At 29.1% G+C, this 18,172-nt stretch overlaps 1 protein-coding gene across 1 annotated transcript; it reads right to left on the bottom strand.

Annotated features, from left to right (window-relative positions):
* Window positions 1–4,888: 4,888 nt before the first annotated feature.
* Window positions 4,889–5,215, bottom strand: LOC131598096 (cysteine proteinase inhibitor 5-like). Its single transcript, XM_058870729.1, has one exon. It carries the CDS (start codon window positions 5,213–5,215, stop codon window positions 4,889–4,891), a length of 327 nt encoding a protein of 108 aa, XP_058726712.1.
* Between the last annotated feature and the right edge of the window lie 12,957 nt (window positions 5,216–18,172).

The following is an 18,172-nucleotide window of genomic DNA, read 5'->3' as shown; positions in this document are numbered from 1 at the left end:
TGGCTTATGTGGCATTATTATTATTTTTTATTTAATTTAATTCCACATTTTTATTATTACTATTATATTCTTTAGTTCTTAAAATGTTAAATATCAAAGTTTAAAAACTGGTCCCATAGGATGCTGAACCCAGGAACCATAGCATCTATGTCCAACACCTTACCACTGCGCTGGGCTTCACATTATGACATAGAATTGACTTAGCTGTTTTATAATACTTTTTGTTAACGTTTCATTATTAGTATTGATTTAATTACTATTTTCATTATTATTTAATATTAATATTATTAGTTAATAATTAATAGTTAATAGTTAATATTGTTAATTAATATTACTAAATTATAAAATAATAATTAATATTTATTTTACTGTTAAAGTTAATTAAATTATAAACTAAATTAAATTAATATAAAATAATATTAATTAATAACGTTAATAGTAAATTAAATTAAATATAAATATTAATATAAATTGTTTAAATTAAATTAATTAACTTAAATATAACGTTAATAGTAAAATAATATTAAATAAATTAAATAAAATAAATTAAATTAAATTAAACATAAATGTTAAATTAAATTAAACTAATATTAATTAGAAAATATAAACTAAATTAACTTAATATAAAAAATATTAATTAATAACGTTAACAGTAAAATAAATTAAATTAAATTAGATATAAACATTTATATAAAATATTTAAATTAAACTTATTAAGTTAAATATAATGTTAAAAGTAAAATAACATTAATTAAATTAAATTACATATAAACGTTAATATAAACATTAAATTTAATTAAACTAATATTAATTAGAAAATCTAAACTAAATTAAAATAATATAAACAAATATTAATTAATAATGTTAACCGTAGAATATAAACTAAAATAGTATTAATTATAAAATATAAATTAAATTAAACTAAATTAAATTAATATAAACTAATATTAATTAAAATTAGTTATTTTAGTTTATATTTTATATTTTAATTAAGTTAAACAGTAAAATAAATATTAATTATTATTTTATAATTTAACTAATATTATTTAATAACATTAACATTAACTCATAAATATTAACTAATAACTAATAATAATTAACTAATAATATTAATATTAATTATTAATGTAAACATTAAGTATTAATTTTAATAACGTAAACAATAGTTAGTAAATATTTTCTAAATTAAAAGAAAAAAATTTGGGAAAATATTATTAATAACAATAAAAATAGTTATCAATTTTACATTCGTATCATACAAAGTTTTACATTCCTCCCTCTAAGTTATTAAGTTAATCTCTTATTGTATTTGTATTTCGTAAATTTTAAAATAAAAATAATTAATCATAGGTGTTTTCGTTTTATAATTAATCTTAATATATATAAATCCAAGGTTGTCATGATGGCAACCCTAGCCCCATGTCACCTTGGTAGTATCTCTAAACAAAACTTAGCCACATGTCACCTTGATAGTAAATCTAAATCTAAATATTAATAATAATTATATAAATATGTAATATATAATATTTAACTAATAATAGTAAAAGAAAATTACAAATATAAAATAAGTTTATACAAATAATTTATAATGGATAAGAAATAAAAAATATAAATACAATTTATATATATATATATATATATATATATATATATATATATTTATCATTTTTAAAATATAAGTTAAAATCTCTCTCTACAACAATTCAAATTTAAATAATAAGTTAAAAAAATTTAATTTAACTTATAACTTAAATTTTTAAATTAATATAGTTTAGGAATTCATTTTTTTATACTTATAAAATTATGTGTTAAAATTATTTTTATAAAATTACTTTATTTATATAAGTAATATAATTTATACAATCCCCTAATTCTAACTTTTATTATTTGATATTATATTAAATATAACTATTAATAATAATATATAAATAATGTATAATAACATAATGTTTAACTAATAATAGTAAGAGATAATAATAATAATAATAATAATAATAATAACAATAATAATAATAATAATAATAATAATAATAATAATAATAATAATAATAATCTCCTTAATATAAATCTAAGGTTGTTATCATGACAATCCTAATCCTAATGCTTATTATTTAATATATTTTAGATTTAAAATAAAAATAAATTTTTATAAGTTTATATTTTATTAATTCTTTAAAAAAATTCAAAATATTGTTAAAAATGATTAATAATATTTTATTTAAATTAAAAATAAAATGATTGTATGTAAAACAACTCATTAAAGGAAAATCATATTCACTAAATATATTTGGCTTTAACACTCATAAAGTTTTTCTTTCTTTCAATTTATTACCAATTATTGTCTAAACTTTATTACAATTACTTGATTTTTAAAATTACTTCCATGACTAGAAAATAAATTTTATATAAATAATTTAAAATAGAGAATGATTAAAAATATAAATACAATTTTAAGATATATTTATCATTTCTAAAATATAAGCTAGAAAATCTCTCTCTTCTATATTTCATATTTAAATTTAAATAATAAGTACAAAAAATTAATTTAAATTATGAGTTAAATGTTAAACTCAATATAGTTCAAGTAGTCATATTTTGTAAGAAATAACTTGCTTATTTTAATATATAAATGAAACCATAATAAATTTTCTAATAACCTAAAAAATAATATTATAAACACTTTTTGTATTATTGTTTCACATTAAAAATTTAATAATAAAATTGATTATAATTTAAATAACCTACAAGATAATTTTATATGTAAATAAAAAATTAAATATCAACTATTATAAAAATGTAGTTTTGTTTCTAACATATCTGTGTTCCCCGTGCGAAGCACGGGTCGACAATCTAGTATATTTAAGTAACTGCCATATTAGTTGAATGCTTATTCACTTCATTTAAATTCTAAATATTATTTTATTTTATTTGTTTGACTAATAATATGATCTTATTTAAAATGATAAAAGTTTAAATTAAGCTACTTTTGATATTTTTTAACTTTGAACTCATCAATAAATTTTAAAATGATCATAACGAATCCGTAAATCAAAATAATTCTTGATTATTTAAAAATATATGATTATCAAAGAAATGATCTTTATTTATGTTTTTGAAGTTTTCAATATTCATAAATTATGACGGCAAAGATTGTGTTAGTTGGTAAGGTCACCATATTGATCGCACATAAGTCATGTAAAATGTAATTTTTGTTTACTAGGATAAATCAATATAATGAAGAAATATCAAATTATTTTTTAATCTAAAGATTTTAATGAAAAATATTTTTATGTCAAAATTTCCCGTAGCTTTTTGATTAGTCGAAATAATAACGCATCCTTGAGGTCGTAGCTCATTTCTAAGAGATTGACATTGTATATTCAAAGAATTATCAATGAATCCCTTCAAAGACAATTCTAAAGTGACACATTGGTTTCATTTAAAAATTAAATGTATTACTTACCTTTTTTTGTTTCTTGCACTATAATAAAGTATTATTAAAAATTTAAAATTACGTGAGTTATATTAATTAACTATTTATTCATATTTTTTACTATTAAAATATAATGAATAAATATATCTTATTTTATAAAGCTTGGGATAGAAAAAACAAATATTACTAATAACATGACACTGTCATAATAATTTTGCAATCTTTGTACTATAATAAAGTATTATTAAAAATTTAAAATTACGTGAGTTATATTAATTAACTATTTATTCATATTTTTTACTATTAAAATATAATGAATAAATATATCTTATTTTATAAAGCTTGGGATAGAAAAAACAAATATTACTAATAACATGACACTGTCATAATAATTTTGCAATCTTTGTGGGAAAGATTATAACTTTTTCCCGAAATGTTTCCATTGCGAAAATTTACCATTAAATTCAAACCATGAAACATATGACAAATGAATAATATATTGAGGATTTGGATTGATATTAATTGATATTAAATTTTCAAATAAATATTTTGACATACATATATTATATGTTCAGAAAACCGCTCTTATATGTATTAACAAATTATAATCTTTAAATAAATAAAAGATTATTTAAAGATTTAAAGACCAAATAAAATAATTAAATAAATTTTAAATAAACTCTCGGAATATAAAATTATTATTAAAAATTGAACACTGATGATTTATTGCAACATTTCAACATGGGTTTTGATGTTTATCTCTCAACTTTACAAAATATGGCTTTTACTTTGCAGGCAGTTCAAAAACTTAAAGAAGAACAATAATATAGAAGTATTTTTATTAAAAAATTATTTTTTTAAAGGATACAGACATGTTTATCGTTTAATTGTTTAATGTGTATTCTCGTTTTTACAATGACTATTATAAATATTTTTAAATTGATTAGAAGTAATATTCTAAAACTCTAAAAAAATAGAATAAGAAATTTTTATTATATATTTATGCAATTAAAACCCATCGATAGCCCCTACACGTGATTATTGTAAGCTTTCAATCAAAACAAATATTGTTTCATTTAGAAAATTTGAGTATTTAAGAAATTGTCTTTAACTGATTCACACATTATGAACCATTGATTTGTCATAATGATCTTTAACAATCCAAATTCTATAGTTGAGTAGAATTCTTAATCTATAATTTTATCGAATAAATTAGATATTATTTTTAAAATATTAGAATTCTCCCCTAGTGAATACTCCCACACTTAAATTACAAAGTTATAATAAAAACCTTTTAGAGAGAAAAAACCACAGACTGTTCGAACATAGTTTAAACTTCTTATCATTTATTTAGTTCAATAATCAATTATTGATATACAAAACATGTATGTTATTGGTACACTAATTTGAAGGATAAAGACAAATGACAACATAAGAGGCATTGCATCTAATAATTTAGACTTTAATAACTGCAAAATTCACCAATTTTCTAACATGTTGTGTTGGATTATCCAATACAATGGCTGCATATTTGTTGGAGGTTGAACCATCTGTGGCAGAAAGCGTGATGCGGTAGTTGGTTCCTTGTGGTGTTATTTCAGATACACCACTTAAGACCTTCTCGAATTTCAGTTTATTACCTTGTTTGTTGTATTCGTTTACAGCAAAGTTGCCAATTTCATTAACTAATGGATCATTGGGGTTGATGAAGGTAGCATGATTAATGGCCGCAGAGGAAAAAACAACAACAAGGACAATAAGAATAAAAGATTGAATTGTCATTATGAATGTATTGTAACTAGGAATTTTCAATTGTTTTGCAAATTGGATTGTATTGCAAGTTGGGTTGTAGTGAGTGAGTTTGATCCAGTAAGGTTGTTATATATATTGCACACTCCTTGTAAAACATTGAATTTTGTTGTTATGAGAATTTAAAGAAAATAATTTTGTTAAAATACATAGCATAATGATAATTAAAAAATATATTATAACATGTTTCAGTCAAAATTTTTATTCTTCATTTTATTATTGGAAATAATTAAATACTATAAGAAAAGGGGTGATGCACTGACAGTGTAAAATATTTTTACACTGTCAATCAATCACCACCATGTTTCCAATTAAACCACTCTTTTATTTAAAAAATAATTTAATGACATGGCTAATTGATAGTTTTCTATTGGATGACAGTGTAAAACTATTTTACACTGTCAGTGCACTACCTTTTAACCCAAATACTATCTCCGACCCTTTTTATAAGAGACTCTTCACCTTTCTAGATTCATTAAATAATTAATGTACCTACTACCTAGTGAGTATTATAGACCAAATACATTAATTAATCAATGAATCTAAAAAGGTGTAGTGTCTCTAATAAAAAGGACCGGAGGGAGTATAATTTAGGTGTTTGGTTAGTTATAAGGGCTTTGTCTTATATTTTCAAGTTAGTGAAAATTAATCTACGCTAGAAATGATTAAAAGTGATTATATATATATATATATATATATATATATATATATATATATATATATATATATATATATATATATATATATATATATATATATATATATATATATATATATATATATATATATATATGATTGTTTGGTTTTTTGCACCCACTGTTTCACAACACTACTGCAATAAGTTTTAGTTAATTCTTCCTATATGTAATTATAAATAAACTAGTAAACTTTTAAAAACTAGTAAAATGTTCTAAATTAAAAGAAGAAGTTTTGGGAAAATATTATTAAAAACAATAAAAATAGTTATCAATTTTATATTCGTATCATACAAAGTTTTACATTCCTCCCTCTATGTTATTAAGTTAATCTCTTATTGTATTTGTATCTTGTAAATTTTAAAATAAAAATAATTAATCATAGGTATTTTCGTTTTATAATTAATATATTTAAGTAACTGACATATTAGTTGAATGCTTATTCACTTCATTTAAATTCTCAATATTATTTTATTTTATTTGTTTGACTAATAATATGATCTTACTTAAAATGATAAAAGTTTAAATTAAGCTACTTTTGATATTTTTTAACTTTGAACTCATCAATAAATTTTAAAATGATCATAACGAATCCGTCAATCAAAATAATTATTGATTATTTAAAAATATATGATTATCAAAGAAATGATCTTTATTTATGTTTTTGAAGTTTCAATATTCATAAATTATGACGGCGAAGATTGTGTTAGTTGGTAAGGTCACCATATTGATCGCACATAAGTCATGTAAAATGTAATTTTCGTTTACTAGGATAAATCAATATAATAAAGAAAAATCAAATTATTTTTTAACCTAAAGATTTTTATCAAAAATACTTTTATGTCAAAATTTCCTGTAGCTTTTAGATAAGTCGAAATAATAACGCATCATTGAGGTCGTAGTTCATTTCTAAGAGATTGACATTGTATATTCAAAGAATTAACAATGAATCCCTTCAAAGACAATTCTAAAGTGACACATTGGTTCCATTTAAAAATTAAATGTATAACTTACCTTTTTTGTTTCTTGTACTATAATAAAGTATTATTAAAAATTTAAAATTAAGTGAGTTATGTTAATTAACTATTTATTCATATTTTTTACTATTAAAACATGATGAATAAATATATCTTATTTTATAAAGCTTGGGGTAGGTAAAACAAATATTACTAATAACATGACACTATCATAATAATTTTGCAATCTTTTTGGAAAAGATTATAACTTTTTCCCTAAATGTTTCCTCTGCGAAAATTTATCATTAAATTCAAATTATGAAACATGTAACACCCTGTACATATATGTCTAGAATAATATGTAGTGATGTTATAAATGGTATAAGAAACATACATAAGCGTTAAAGATAAGAAATTAAAATCATATACAATTCAAGTTCCAACAAAAAGGTATACAATCGACTCGTCTTCAACAATGTAGAGCGGAAAGATAAACTAATTAGGTCATCCTTCCATCTGCTCGTTCACCGTCTTCAACATGAACCTTCTAGCAATCCGCCTACTTCTAACCTGTTCCTAAAAATTATTAAGAAGATTGGGGTGAGATTACTAAATTTCAGTTAATTCCCCTATCTTATGGGTTCAATCGGTTCTACAAGGTACATGCAATCGAACGGATTCACCGAGAATCCAGGGTTTTTCCTCACGGTATGGTACAAATACACAACAAGGATAATATCACCATTGGAAGTCCTTTCACTAACAAATGAGATAGCAAAACAAACAGGTTCACAGCCAAATACAAACACATATGCAAACTCGTACCCATGTACGAGGAATCCAGGAGCAAGTTATTGCCTGCTCATTAGGCTACACAATCCACACCCTCGGTAGTTACACCCTTACATCGCATCAAGAGACTTCCACTAGCACACCGCAAGACGAACCGAATACTTATTCTAAATGGATTCCATCCGAGATGAGTTACAGCCATGACATTGCCTAAGTGGTGTCCCGACCCCATCACTTGTCCATACGTCGATGTGTTAACGGAAGGTGCAAATACGCCATCTTGACAATACGAGCCCACCAGGTGAAAGCCTAGTGATCTTGCCTACATGGCATCACTAGAGATGAATAGAAAGTAGTGTTGCCTACATGAACTTACTTCTCCACCATACCAAGCATGCAGATGTGTTAACGGCTAGTTGAGAAACGCCCTATAAGACCTCCACATGCACATCACAATGGTAGCTCATGTGTGTAGAACATACCGAGAACACCAATATGTTAACGGCTAGTGGAGAAACGCCAAATAAGACCTCCACATGCACATCGCAACGATATCAAGTATTCTATGCGGTTTACCCACTAATAGTATAGGCCCACTCCGATTAAAGCATATAACAAACATAATCAGGCCACACAGGCAAAGCATCTCCGAAAGTTCAACCGGAATGAGAATAACAATGATCACATCATAACATTTTCCACACAATTGCATTTCTCAAACACACATGCATACAAGTTGGATAGTGATCATATCATGGTCTTATACATTTAAAACACATACTAGAATGTCATACAAGTCATAAGAGGCTTTCGATTCCCGATTCGGAACAAAACTGTACTCAAGAAGTAGCGAGCTCCCAGCGAATAAGTCAGTAGCTTCACCTGATTCTAGAAAGGAAGGTTCGCTACCCGAACCTGTAGCGAGCCCCCAATTCGCTAATGTTAGAATCCAGTTTGTACCTATTTTGTTCATAGATTTTGTGGTATTTCTCAACTCTTTTCCCAATTTTTGATTCATTTTGGCATGATACTTTGGTAAATAAATAAGTTTTTTTGTAAATAGTAAGATTTATGACTTTTATTTACATTTTATAGGTATTTAATCTTTTGGAAAGAGTAGTATGGAAAGTGTGAAAGGAATGGGCTTAGAAGGAGGCTTGAAAGCAAAAGGAAGAAGTTTTATTTCAGCAAGTCCACTAAGCGAAGCTCCATCACGCTTAATGAATATTTCCAATTCACAAGCCAGCTTCAAGCGCGCTTCATACAACGCAAAACAGAGGCGAACCGAAATTTTGTGTTTGCTTAGCGGACCAATCTCGCTAAGCAGACTCTATTCAGTTTTCAGATATTTTGTGTAGTCCGCTTAGCGGACCTAGCCCGCTTAGCAAAGTTACTTTTTGACTGTCGCGGGCGAAAAATCGTTTTGTTCCTCTTTTTTTGTGGATGAGACACCTGATGCCTTCTTTGGGCTCGAGTGCTCAAAAAAATGATTTTTCTTTTGTACCGACCAAACTTTTTATTGTTTCCAAAGTAGGAAAAGGAAAAAAGCTGCAATAACCTAAAAAGTGGGGGAGAGATTCCGGGTAAGAGGGTTGGTTATACGAAGGGAAGGTATTAGCACCCAACGTATCTATAGTACTCTATAGGTTTCTTTATTTTGTTTATTCCATTCTTGTTGTGGTGGAGGTTCTTGTGAGAAAGAGGTGGGACCTAAGGTGTTTGTTTGATTATGCTCGCAAAGATCATCGCGATCCTCTGCATACATATCCCTTAGAGGGAATCAGAGCGTCTGTAGCTCGGGGTCTACGGGTGCTAAGGTTTGAATGGTTTTTTTTGTTTTGTTTTGCTCGCCAAGGATCGACCTTGTGCCTACGTATTCTCAAAGGGATGTTGAGAAAGTCAGAGCAATCGTAGTTCCCACTTATGCTAGTGGAAGCAAAGGAAAATAGACAAATGTCGTCTAAATGCTAGATGTATCTAATCTATATCATCACATACATCTGTTTGATTTTTGTTTGAAAATCTTTTCATTATAAGCCCGGGGCCATGCCACTTAGGGTGCTTAGAATGATAAAGATGTTTTTGTGTTTAACCAGCCTTGTGGCAAAAGTTTCAATGAAGTCAGCCTTGTGACAAAAACTTTGATTAATTAGCCAGCCTTGTGGCAAAAGTTTCAATGAAGTCAGCCTTGTGACAAAAACTTTGATTAATCATCCAGTACGGTGGTAAAACAGTTTGATTGATTAGCCAGCCTTGTGGCAAAAAAGTTTGATTTTTGATTGATTGATTGATTGTTTGTGATGATATAGAAGAGATACTCCTAGCATAGAGATGAAAAATGTCTAATCTCCTAGGGTATTTTGATTTGGATATTGGGGATGCTTATAAGAAGCCCGTGGGTCCTTGTACGAAGCCCAAGAGGAGGCTATCCGAGGGTCCTTGCATTGTAAGCCCAAGAGGAGGCTATGGGAGGGACAATCCAGGGTCCTTGCATTGTAAGCCCAAGAAGAGGCTATGGGAGGGTCACTCGTTTGTACAAAGCCCAAGGGGAGGCATGGTATAGTTGGTTTGAGCTCTTAGAGCGATTTCACCGGGAAACCATACTCTATGTCCTAACCTAAACTAGGGAGATTCTTTGCACGAAGCCCAATAGGAGGCTATGGGGAACCTAGTGTTGTACTAAGTTGAACAAGCACACATATCACACATATGAACAAACATGAACAAGTATGAACAAACATGAACAGGTATGAACAATTATATATATGACAAAGTGTGTGTATATAATGGAGTTTATGAAGGAAATATACCTGTAAGCATGATCCATTTGTATACACAGGGCTCGGGACTCATACTCGGGGAGAGGTCCACTTGAGTTTATTCAAAGCTATGTAAATAGGTATTTACAAAAGGGCTTGGGACTTATACCTACATGGAGGCCCATGGTATATTTTTGGGAAGATTTAAAGAAACCTTCATTTTTGGTTTGTTATTCAAAGTTAAAAAAACAGATTGAGATATGTACAAAAATGTATGTGTACAATGAAATACCTAATTTCATGTACAGGAATGGGTATGTACAAAAGGGGCTTGGGACTTATACCTACATGGAGGCCCATGGTATATTTACAAAACATGGTTGATCGTTTTATTTACAGACGCGTCGTTTGTTGTTTTGAAAACAGTTTGAAAAGTATTGTTTTGAAAGAGTTTTCTGTACAAAGAAAAACTGTATAAAAGGAGTGGGTCTTATACTCTCTAATATTCGAGAGGCCCCACATCATTTTTGAAAATCAATTGATCAATTAAAAAGATTTAATCAATAGTTTCAAAAAGAAATGGTTTATTGTCTTTGAAATGAATCGCGATCGCTCGTTTTAAAACGTTTTGAATTTTGAAAGAAGTCAATTTAATCAAGATAAACAAAAGATTATTCTCAATTAACACTTAGATGATTAGGGTTTGCTTCAAAAAATATTTACAAGTGATTAAGTTTGAAAATCAAATGAAAAAGTAGTATTTAAAAGTATTTAAAAACATTTAAAAACATGTCATTTTAAACCTATTTAAAAATGTATCAAATAAATATTTTTTGGTGATTTTTTTTGGTATTCATAAAATATGTATATTAAATAAGAAGTGTTCAAAAAATGAAGAAAAAATAAGTTGATTTGATTAGTTAAATTAATTAATGAAGTTTGTTAAAAAATGAAAGAAAAATAGTGTTAAAAAAAATGGTTTTGGTCCCTAAGGGTGTTGAACCCGTGACCTCTCTCTCACCAGCCAAAACAACAACCAACTGAGCTGCGCGCGCAGCTTGTTAATGATACGCCTTCAGTTTATTATATTTTAAAACCAATGTTTGAATTTCCCAAACCAAATCTGGCGCCAAGAACACAACCCTAACTGAATTTTGAATTCCTTCAAATCTGTGTTGTTTTGATCGATCAAAGGGTCTATCTCACTCGGTTTTTCACAAGGAACATGATGGTGCCCTTTAATTTCATTTATTTTTGCTCTAAGATGATTAATTCTCTGATGAACACGAAGAACCCTAATATGACAAATCTTTGTGAAATCGTGTATGATCATGATATGATGCAATTGATTGAGGGTTATTATTCAGTGATGGTGCAGAAACAAGATGGTAACTTAGTTTTTCATTTATGATGCATGTATGATAGAGTTTGAAGTTCATGAGCACTTACCTCAAAAACGGCCAAGCTGGAGATTGAATTTTGCAGAGGAGGTGTTACAGATGTTGTTGCTTGATCTGGACAGCTTCAATGAACCTTAGGGAAGGTGTCTGGATGCTTGGAGTGAATTGAAAACACCTGGAGTAGTTGGAGGTACCCGATCTGCAGTTAAGCCCAAGTGTGAATCGAGCTCTATGATTCTGATGTTTCAGTTTGATGATGAGTGTTTGGATAGTTCATATGTGATATATGTGAGGTGTGGGAAGTGTTAATTTGTATAGAAATGATCTGGAATGAAAATTGGCATGATAAGGCTCTTTATGTGTTCATATGGAGGTTGAAGAGTGAATCTGAGTTTTGGGGTAATTTGGGGTGTGTGAGTGGTTCAAACACATCCCATATGATGTTTATGAGTTGCTAGAACCATCACTTTGGCCATAACTTCATGGGTTTGGAGGTTGAGTTTTCTACCTCTTTGAAAACTATGAAACTTGCAATTCAAGAAAGAAGAGAGAAAACCTATAATTGTGAGGTTTTGGTGTGAATTGAAGAGTGATTTGAACCTCTATTTATAGGCCAAAGTTTCTGAATACAAAGCTCTTGCAAGTTGATCAAGAATGATGATTTGGCTTAAGAGATAAAATGGAATCTTTCACATTAAATGCAAATGGTTAAAAGTGACTTAACCATGGTTATTTCTCAAGCTTCTTATCCTCTTCCATTCTGATCTCAAATCAGAAAATATCTACCAATTATTGCATCTATGCATCATTACTTGGATCATTTGGCAAAATGGTTCATAACTTAGTGAAAATGGCTTGAAATTTCAAGTGAAAAGTTCACTAATGTCAAAATTCAAAACCATAGCTACACTCCATATTTTTTCATGCTCTTGATCATTTTGGAAAGCTCATGTTACACACTTCAAAAGCCTAGTTGAAAGTTTCTTCAAGACCTTTAAGGAAATGGGTGAAAAAGATCCATGAACTTTGAAGAAAATGAAGTTTTAAGTGAAATTTTCATAAGATGCCAACTTTGAAGCTCCATATCTCTTAAATGGTTGATCTTATGGAAAAAAATTACATGTGTCAAAGTTGTTTATTGGATCAAAATCTACAACTTTCATTTTGGAAGTTTTTTTCAGTTTGTAGGTGAAATTTTGAGAAATTCCCTTCCAAAGTTTGGAAAAAACCATTGAAAAACACTTAGAAATTTTTCTAAGTATGAAAAGTCAAACTTTGACTTTTTGATTCTTGATTGATTTTCTTGATTTTTCTTGATCAAATGACTTCTAATATCATATATTGATGATTTAAAACTTCAAAAGTCATGGTTGACCAAAATTCCCCAAAAGTCAATGGTGATCTTGTACAGTCGACTTTTTCAGACGAATCGCGTTTCTGGAGATTTCAAATGAAACAGGCTATCCTCATCAAATGAATGGTATGAATGGATCATATTTAAGTATTAGAGGATATTGAATCATAGTTTGAGTTGTGACATCATGTCCTGATTAAAAGGTCAGTTGTTCAGTGAATTAGGTCAAAAACCCTAATTGTCGACCTGATGAAATTGATGACTGTGGATCTTGAATTGAGACACAATCTTCATTGAATATTGTCATAGGGATTATTTGAAGATGATTGAAACCTTTGATTGACTTCCTGGGGATTTTTAGGGTTTCCCAAATATGATCCCTGATTTCAGTCCCTGATGGTTCAAAACCCTGATCTGAGGATTTGTCTGATCAATCTTTGTGTAGGAGATGTTATGAGCCAATGGATTAGGTCAAAATGATGCACTTGAGGTCTTGATATCATGTCCCAAGCCATTAGGTCAAATTCTGAGCAAAAGTCAGGAGTGTGCTGTCTTCAGTCAAAACCCTAATTCAGTCGACTCAAAGCTGTTGAGCTTGTTGCAATGAATCTCTGAGGACCAAATGTTGATTATTGATGAAGATGATTCATTTGAGATGAAGGGAGAACAAAACCCTAATTGATTGTTACTTGTACTAATGAGTGATTTCTTGATTAAACCCTGCTGAGCACAAGTAACAAACACAAGCTATGCAATTTGTTAGAGATGCAAATGATGCATATGCAAATGATATGAGGTGGTATCTTAGGTCAAAAATTGGGGTATGACATTGACCACTTGTAATTTTGGCACTTGGGGTAGATATTTTTATTATCTTATCTAGTTTTATGACATATACTTTTGGAGAACAACAACCTAGGGCAAGAGAAAAGAGAAATACAAAGAAAACCAAGAGAAACTCAAGATTTTTCAAGCATCTATCTTTATCTTCTTTGAGTTTGATGCTAGTAAATCTTGTCATGTTCCTTGTTATTGAAGCTTCCATGGCTATGGAGAGCTAAACACCTTCTTGTTTCAAGATTAGAGGTAGTTAGTTTGTAAATATGTACAACTTTTAATCTTTTGTGTATGAACTTGGTTAATGATTAATATATGGTGAATATCTTATTATTCATGTTCTATTTGTTGTTTTGAATCACTATTGAGAGATATGTTTCAAACCTTGACCTAAAAGATATTCATCTATCAATAAACAAACTCTAGAGATAGATTTGTGAGTTGATAATCACTTGTATCAAGCTTTTAAGATTATCATGTTGATTGTTGGCATGAGACATCATCTAATAGTTAATATGATAATATTCATGATATTGCTTTAGAGATAAACAGTATCGAGAGTGTACGTGGTTATATTAATCGTTAATAAGTTCATATGCATGGTTAATCGAGTATACATGAAGCAAGCTAACGAAAACTAATCTTGGCACAGTTTTCTCAAATCGTTTTTAAACCCTAGTTTGCTATCTTTGTTTACTCTTAATGCAATCCATATTTCATGTTACCAAACTCTTACAAAACCTTAACTCAAAACACATTTAACTGTAGAACGGCGGTAGTATCGCACTAATCCCTGTGGAAACGATAAAGGAAATACTTACCCCTTTTAACAAAATGGTGCCGTTGTCGGGGATTGGAGTTTAGATATTACAAGCATTGTAATAGTTTCTGTGTTTTGAGTATTATTTATATTACTAAAATTAAAAATTATTTTTTAGTCTTGGCTCACTTGTTTGGTTAGTGTTTCAGCTTTTGTTTATGCAAGAAAGTATACCTGTATACCAACTCCTCTTTGATCCCGAGATTGAAAGGACTGCACGTAGACTAAATAGCAAAACAAGGAGAAGGAGGAAACTAGCCAAATAAAGGAGGTTAAGATCAGAAGCTACTACTTCGTCAACTTCTCAAGCTATTGAAGAAGAGATGGACGGAGGAGGCAATCCATCACCACCAAACCCAAGACCACCATGTGCAAATAGTCCGAGGAGAGCGGCTCAATTTGCAAGAAATGATAACAATGCGAGAAACTCAGAGATGAAGCCTGGCATTCTTCAGTTGTTATATGCTAGTCCTTTTTCAGGGCTTGATCATGAAGATTCATACACTCACCTAACAAAGTTCTATGAGACTGTTGGTGCGGTCGGAGCTCTCAAACGGGAGGAAGAACAGGTTTTCAAGAGGTTGTTCCCTCATTTGTTGATTGGAAAAGCTAAGGATTGGTATCATGACCAACTCACCGAAATTATGACAAACTGGAATGAGTTGGAAGAGAAGTTTCTTGACAGATTTTTCCCTCAATCAAGGTTGTTGGAAACCAGAACAGCTATCTCAGTGTCTCTCAGGGTGTCAATGAATATGTCAATGAAGTATGGGAAAGGTATAAGTCAATGTTGAGGAAGTGTCCTAGTCATGGCTTTGATGAACTTACTCAGATTCATATTTTTCGTAATGGCCTACAACCACAACCTAAGCTTTTGTTAGATGCGACTGCTGGAGGTTCTTTGATGGCGAAGACGGCAGAGGAAGCAATTGAAATAATTGAAAAAATGGCCAGAAATAATCATCAGGTTCAACACAACCGGGGGACTCCACAAAGGAAGCCTAGTATTATTGAGCTTGGTACCAACGATGCAATTCTTGCTCAAAATAAGCTTCTCTCTCAACAAGTGGAGGAGCTTACTAAGCAATGGCAAGTCTTCCTCAACAACATAAAGAGTTACAAGAATTTCCTAACAAGAATAAACAAGTTGTTCAATGTGAATTGTGTAGTGGAGAACACCCTACTGGATATTGTCCACCAATTAATGCAGAGGCGAATTACATGGGCAATCAGAACCAAGGAGGCTACCCACAGCGGCAAGCTCCTTATCAAAACCAAGGGGGTTATCAACAAAGGCAACATGCATAACCATAGGGCCAAGGGTAGAGACCAAGAATTTCAACAGACAAAATCCTTATTAACAACCACCTCCTCAAGAGAAGCCTTCAAAGTTAGAAGAGATATTGAATCAATTTATGCAAGCTTCAATGGCAAACCAAAAGAGTAATGAAGTGGCAATCAAGAATCTTGAGACTCAAGTGGGGCAATTGGCCGAAAAGCAAACTGGACCAGCATTTTCAGCAAACACTCAACTGAATCCGAAAGAGCACTGCAAAGAAATTGTAACAAGGAGTGGGAGAGTAGTTGAAAATGAAGTTGAAAAGGAGGTTGATAGTGCAGAACACAAATTTTGGGTTTCTAACTCCACTCTTTGCATCCCAACTCGTCCCAAATCGAACCCCAATATGTATCAACATACCAGGACATGCAAGGAAATCAAAATATCACATTTTACAGCAATTAATCAAGCATGCAACATGTTCATCTCAATATAAACCCTTGACATGCATTTTCCCCAATTCCTACCCAAAGTTTCTATCTAATGGAACTCACCTCATAATACCAACTTGAAGAAGATGATGATGGTTCTGATTATGAGAGATGAAGGAGCTAATGTTGATGATCTCACATGTACTTGGTTCTTGATCTCCATCCAAAATCACCAAAGTCCCACACATGCAAAAATGTTGATGAAGCTTGATGGACTTTTCTCTTCTTCTCCATGTTTCACATTTCTCTTCCTCTCTTCAACACTCTTTCTTTAAATTCCAATTTTTGCAATCCAAACAACCCATATTAATGTTATACTTTCTCCTTATATCAAAAATACCCTTTAACTAAGTGGTATTTACCAATATGCCATTTAGTCACATTCTAACTATAACCTTTTGATTCTAACCATTCCAAATAAAACATTCTCTTAACAACTCTTAATTCATAAATATGTTTAATAATATATTGACACTTAGTAGTCATTAGGTCTCACTAATCCATTTTTATGCTTAGAGAAATAGGGATGTTACAAAACATATGACATATGAATAATATGCATATGAATAATATAATAAAGTTTATATGTCTGTTGAGGATTTGGCTTGATATTAATTGATATTAAATTTTCAAATAAATATTTTGATGTACATATATTATATGTTCAGGAAACCGCTCTTATATGTATTAACAAAAGATAATCTTTAAAAAAAATAAAAGATTATTTAAAGATTCAAAGACCAAATAAAATAATTAAGTAAATTTTAAATAAACTCTCGGAATATAAAATTATTATTAAAAATTGAACACTGATGATTTATTGCAACATTTCAGCATGGGTTTTGATGTTTATCTCTCAACTTTACAAAATATGGCTTTTACTTTGCAGGCAGTTCAAAAACTTAAAGAAGAACAATAATATAGAAGTACTTTTATTAATAAAATATTTTTTTTAAAGGATACAGACATGTTTATCGTTTAATTGTTTAATGTCTATTCTCGTTTTTACAATGACTATTATAAATATTTTTAAATTGATTAGAAGTAATATTCTAAAACTCTAAAAAAATAGAATAAGAAATTTTTATTATATATTTATGCAATTAAAACCCATCGATAGCCCCTACACGTGATTATTGTAAGCTTTCAATCAAAACAAATATTGTTTCATTTAGAAAATTTGAGTATTTAAGAAATTGTCTTTAAATGATTCACACATTATGAACCATTGATTTGTCATAATGATCTTTAACAAACCAAAGTCTATAGTTGAGTAGAATTCTTAATCTATTTTATCGAATAAATTAGATATTATTTTTAAAATATTAGAATTCTCTCGTAGTGAATACTCCAACACTTAAATTACAAAGTTATAATAAAAACCTTTTAGAGAGAAAAAACCACAGACTGTTTGAACATAGTTTAAACTTCTTATCATTTATTTAGTTCAATAATCAATTATTGATATACAAAACATGTATTTTATTGGTACACTAATTTGAAGGATAAAGATAAATGACAACATAAGAGGAATTGCATCTAATAAT

Source organism: Vicia villosa, linkage group LG4 (assembly GCF_029867415.1).
Source record: "Vicia villosa cultivar HV-30 ecotype Madison, WI linkage group LG4, Vvil1.0, whole genome shotgun sequence".
Classification (NCBI taxonomy): domain Eukaryota; kingdom Viridiplantae; phylum Streptophyta; class Magnoliopsida; order Fabales; family Fabaceae; genus Vicia; species Vicia villosa.
Note: the sequence above shows the minus strand (reverse complement) of the source record. Positions and strands in the feature narration are given on the sequence as shown.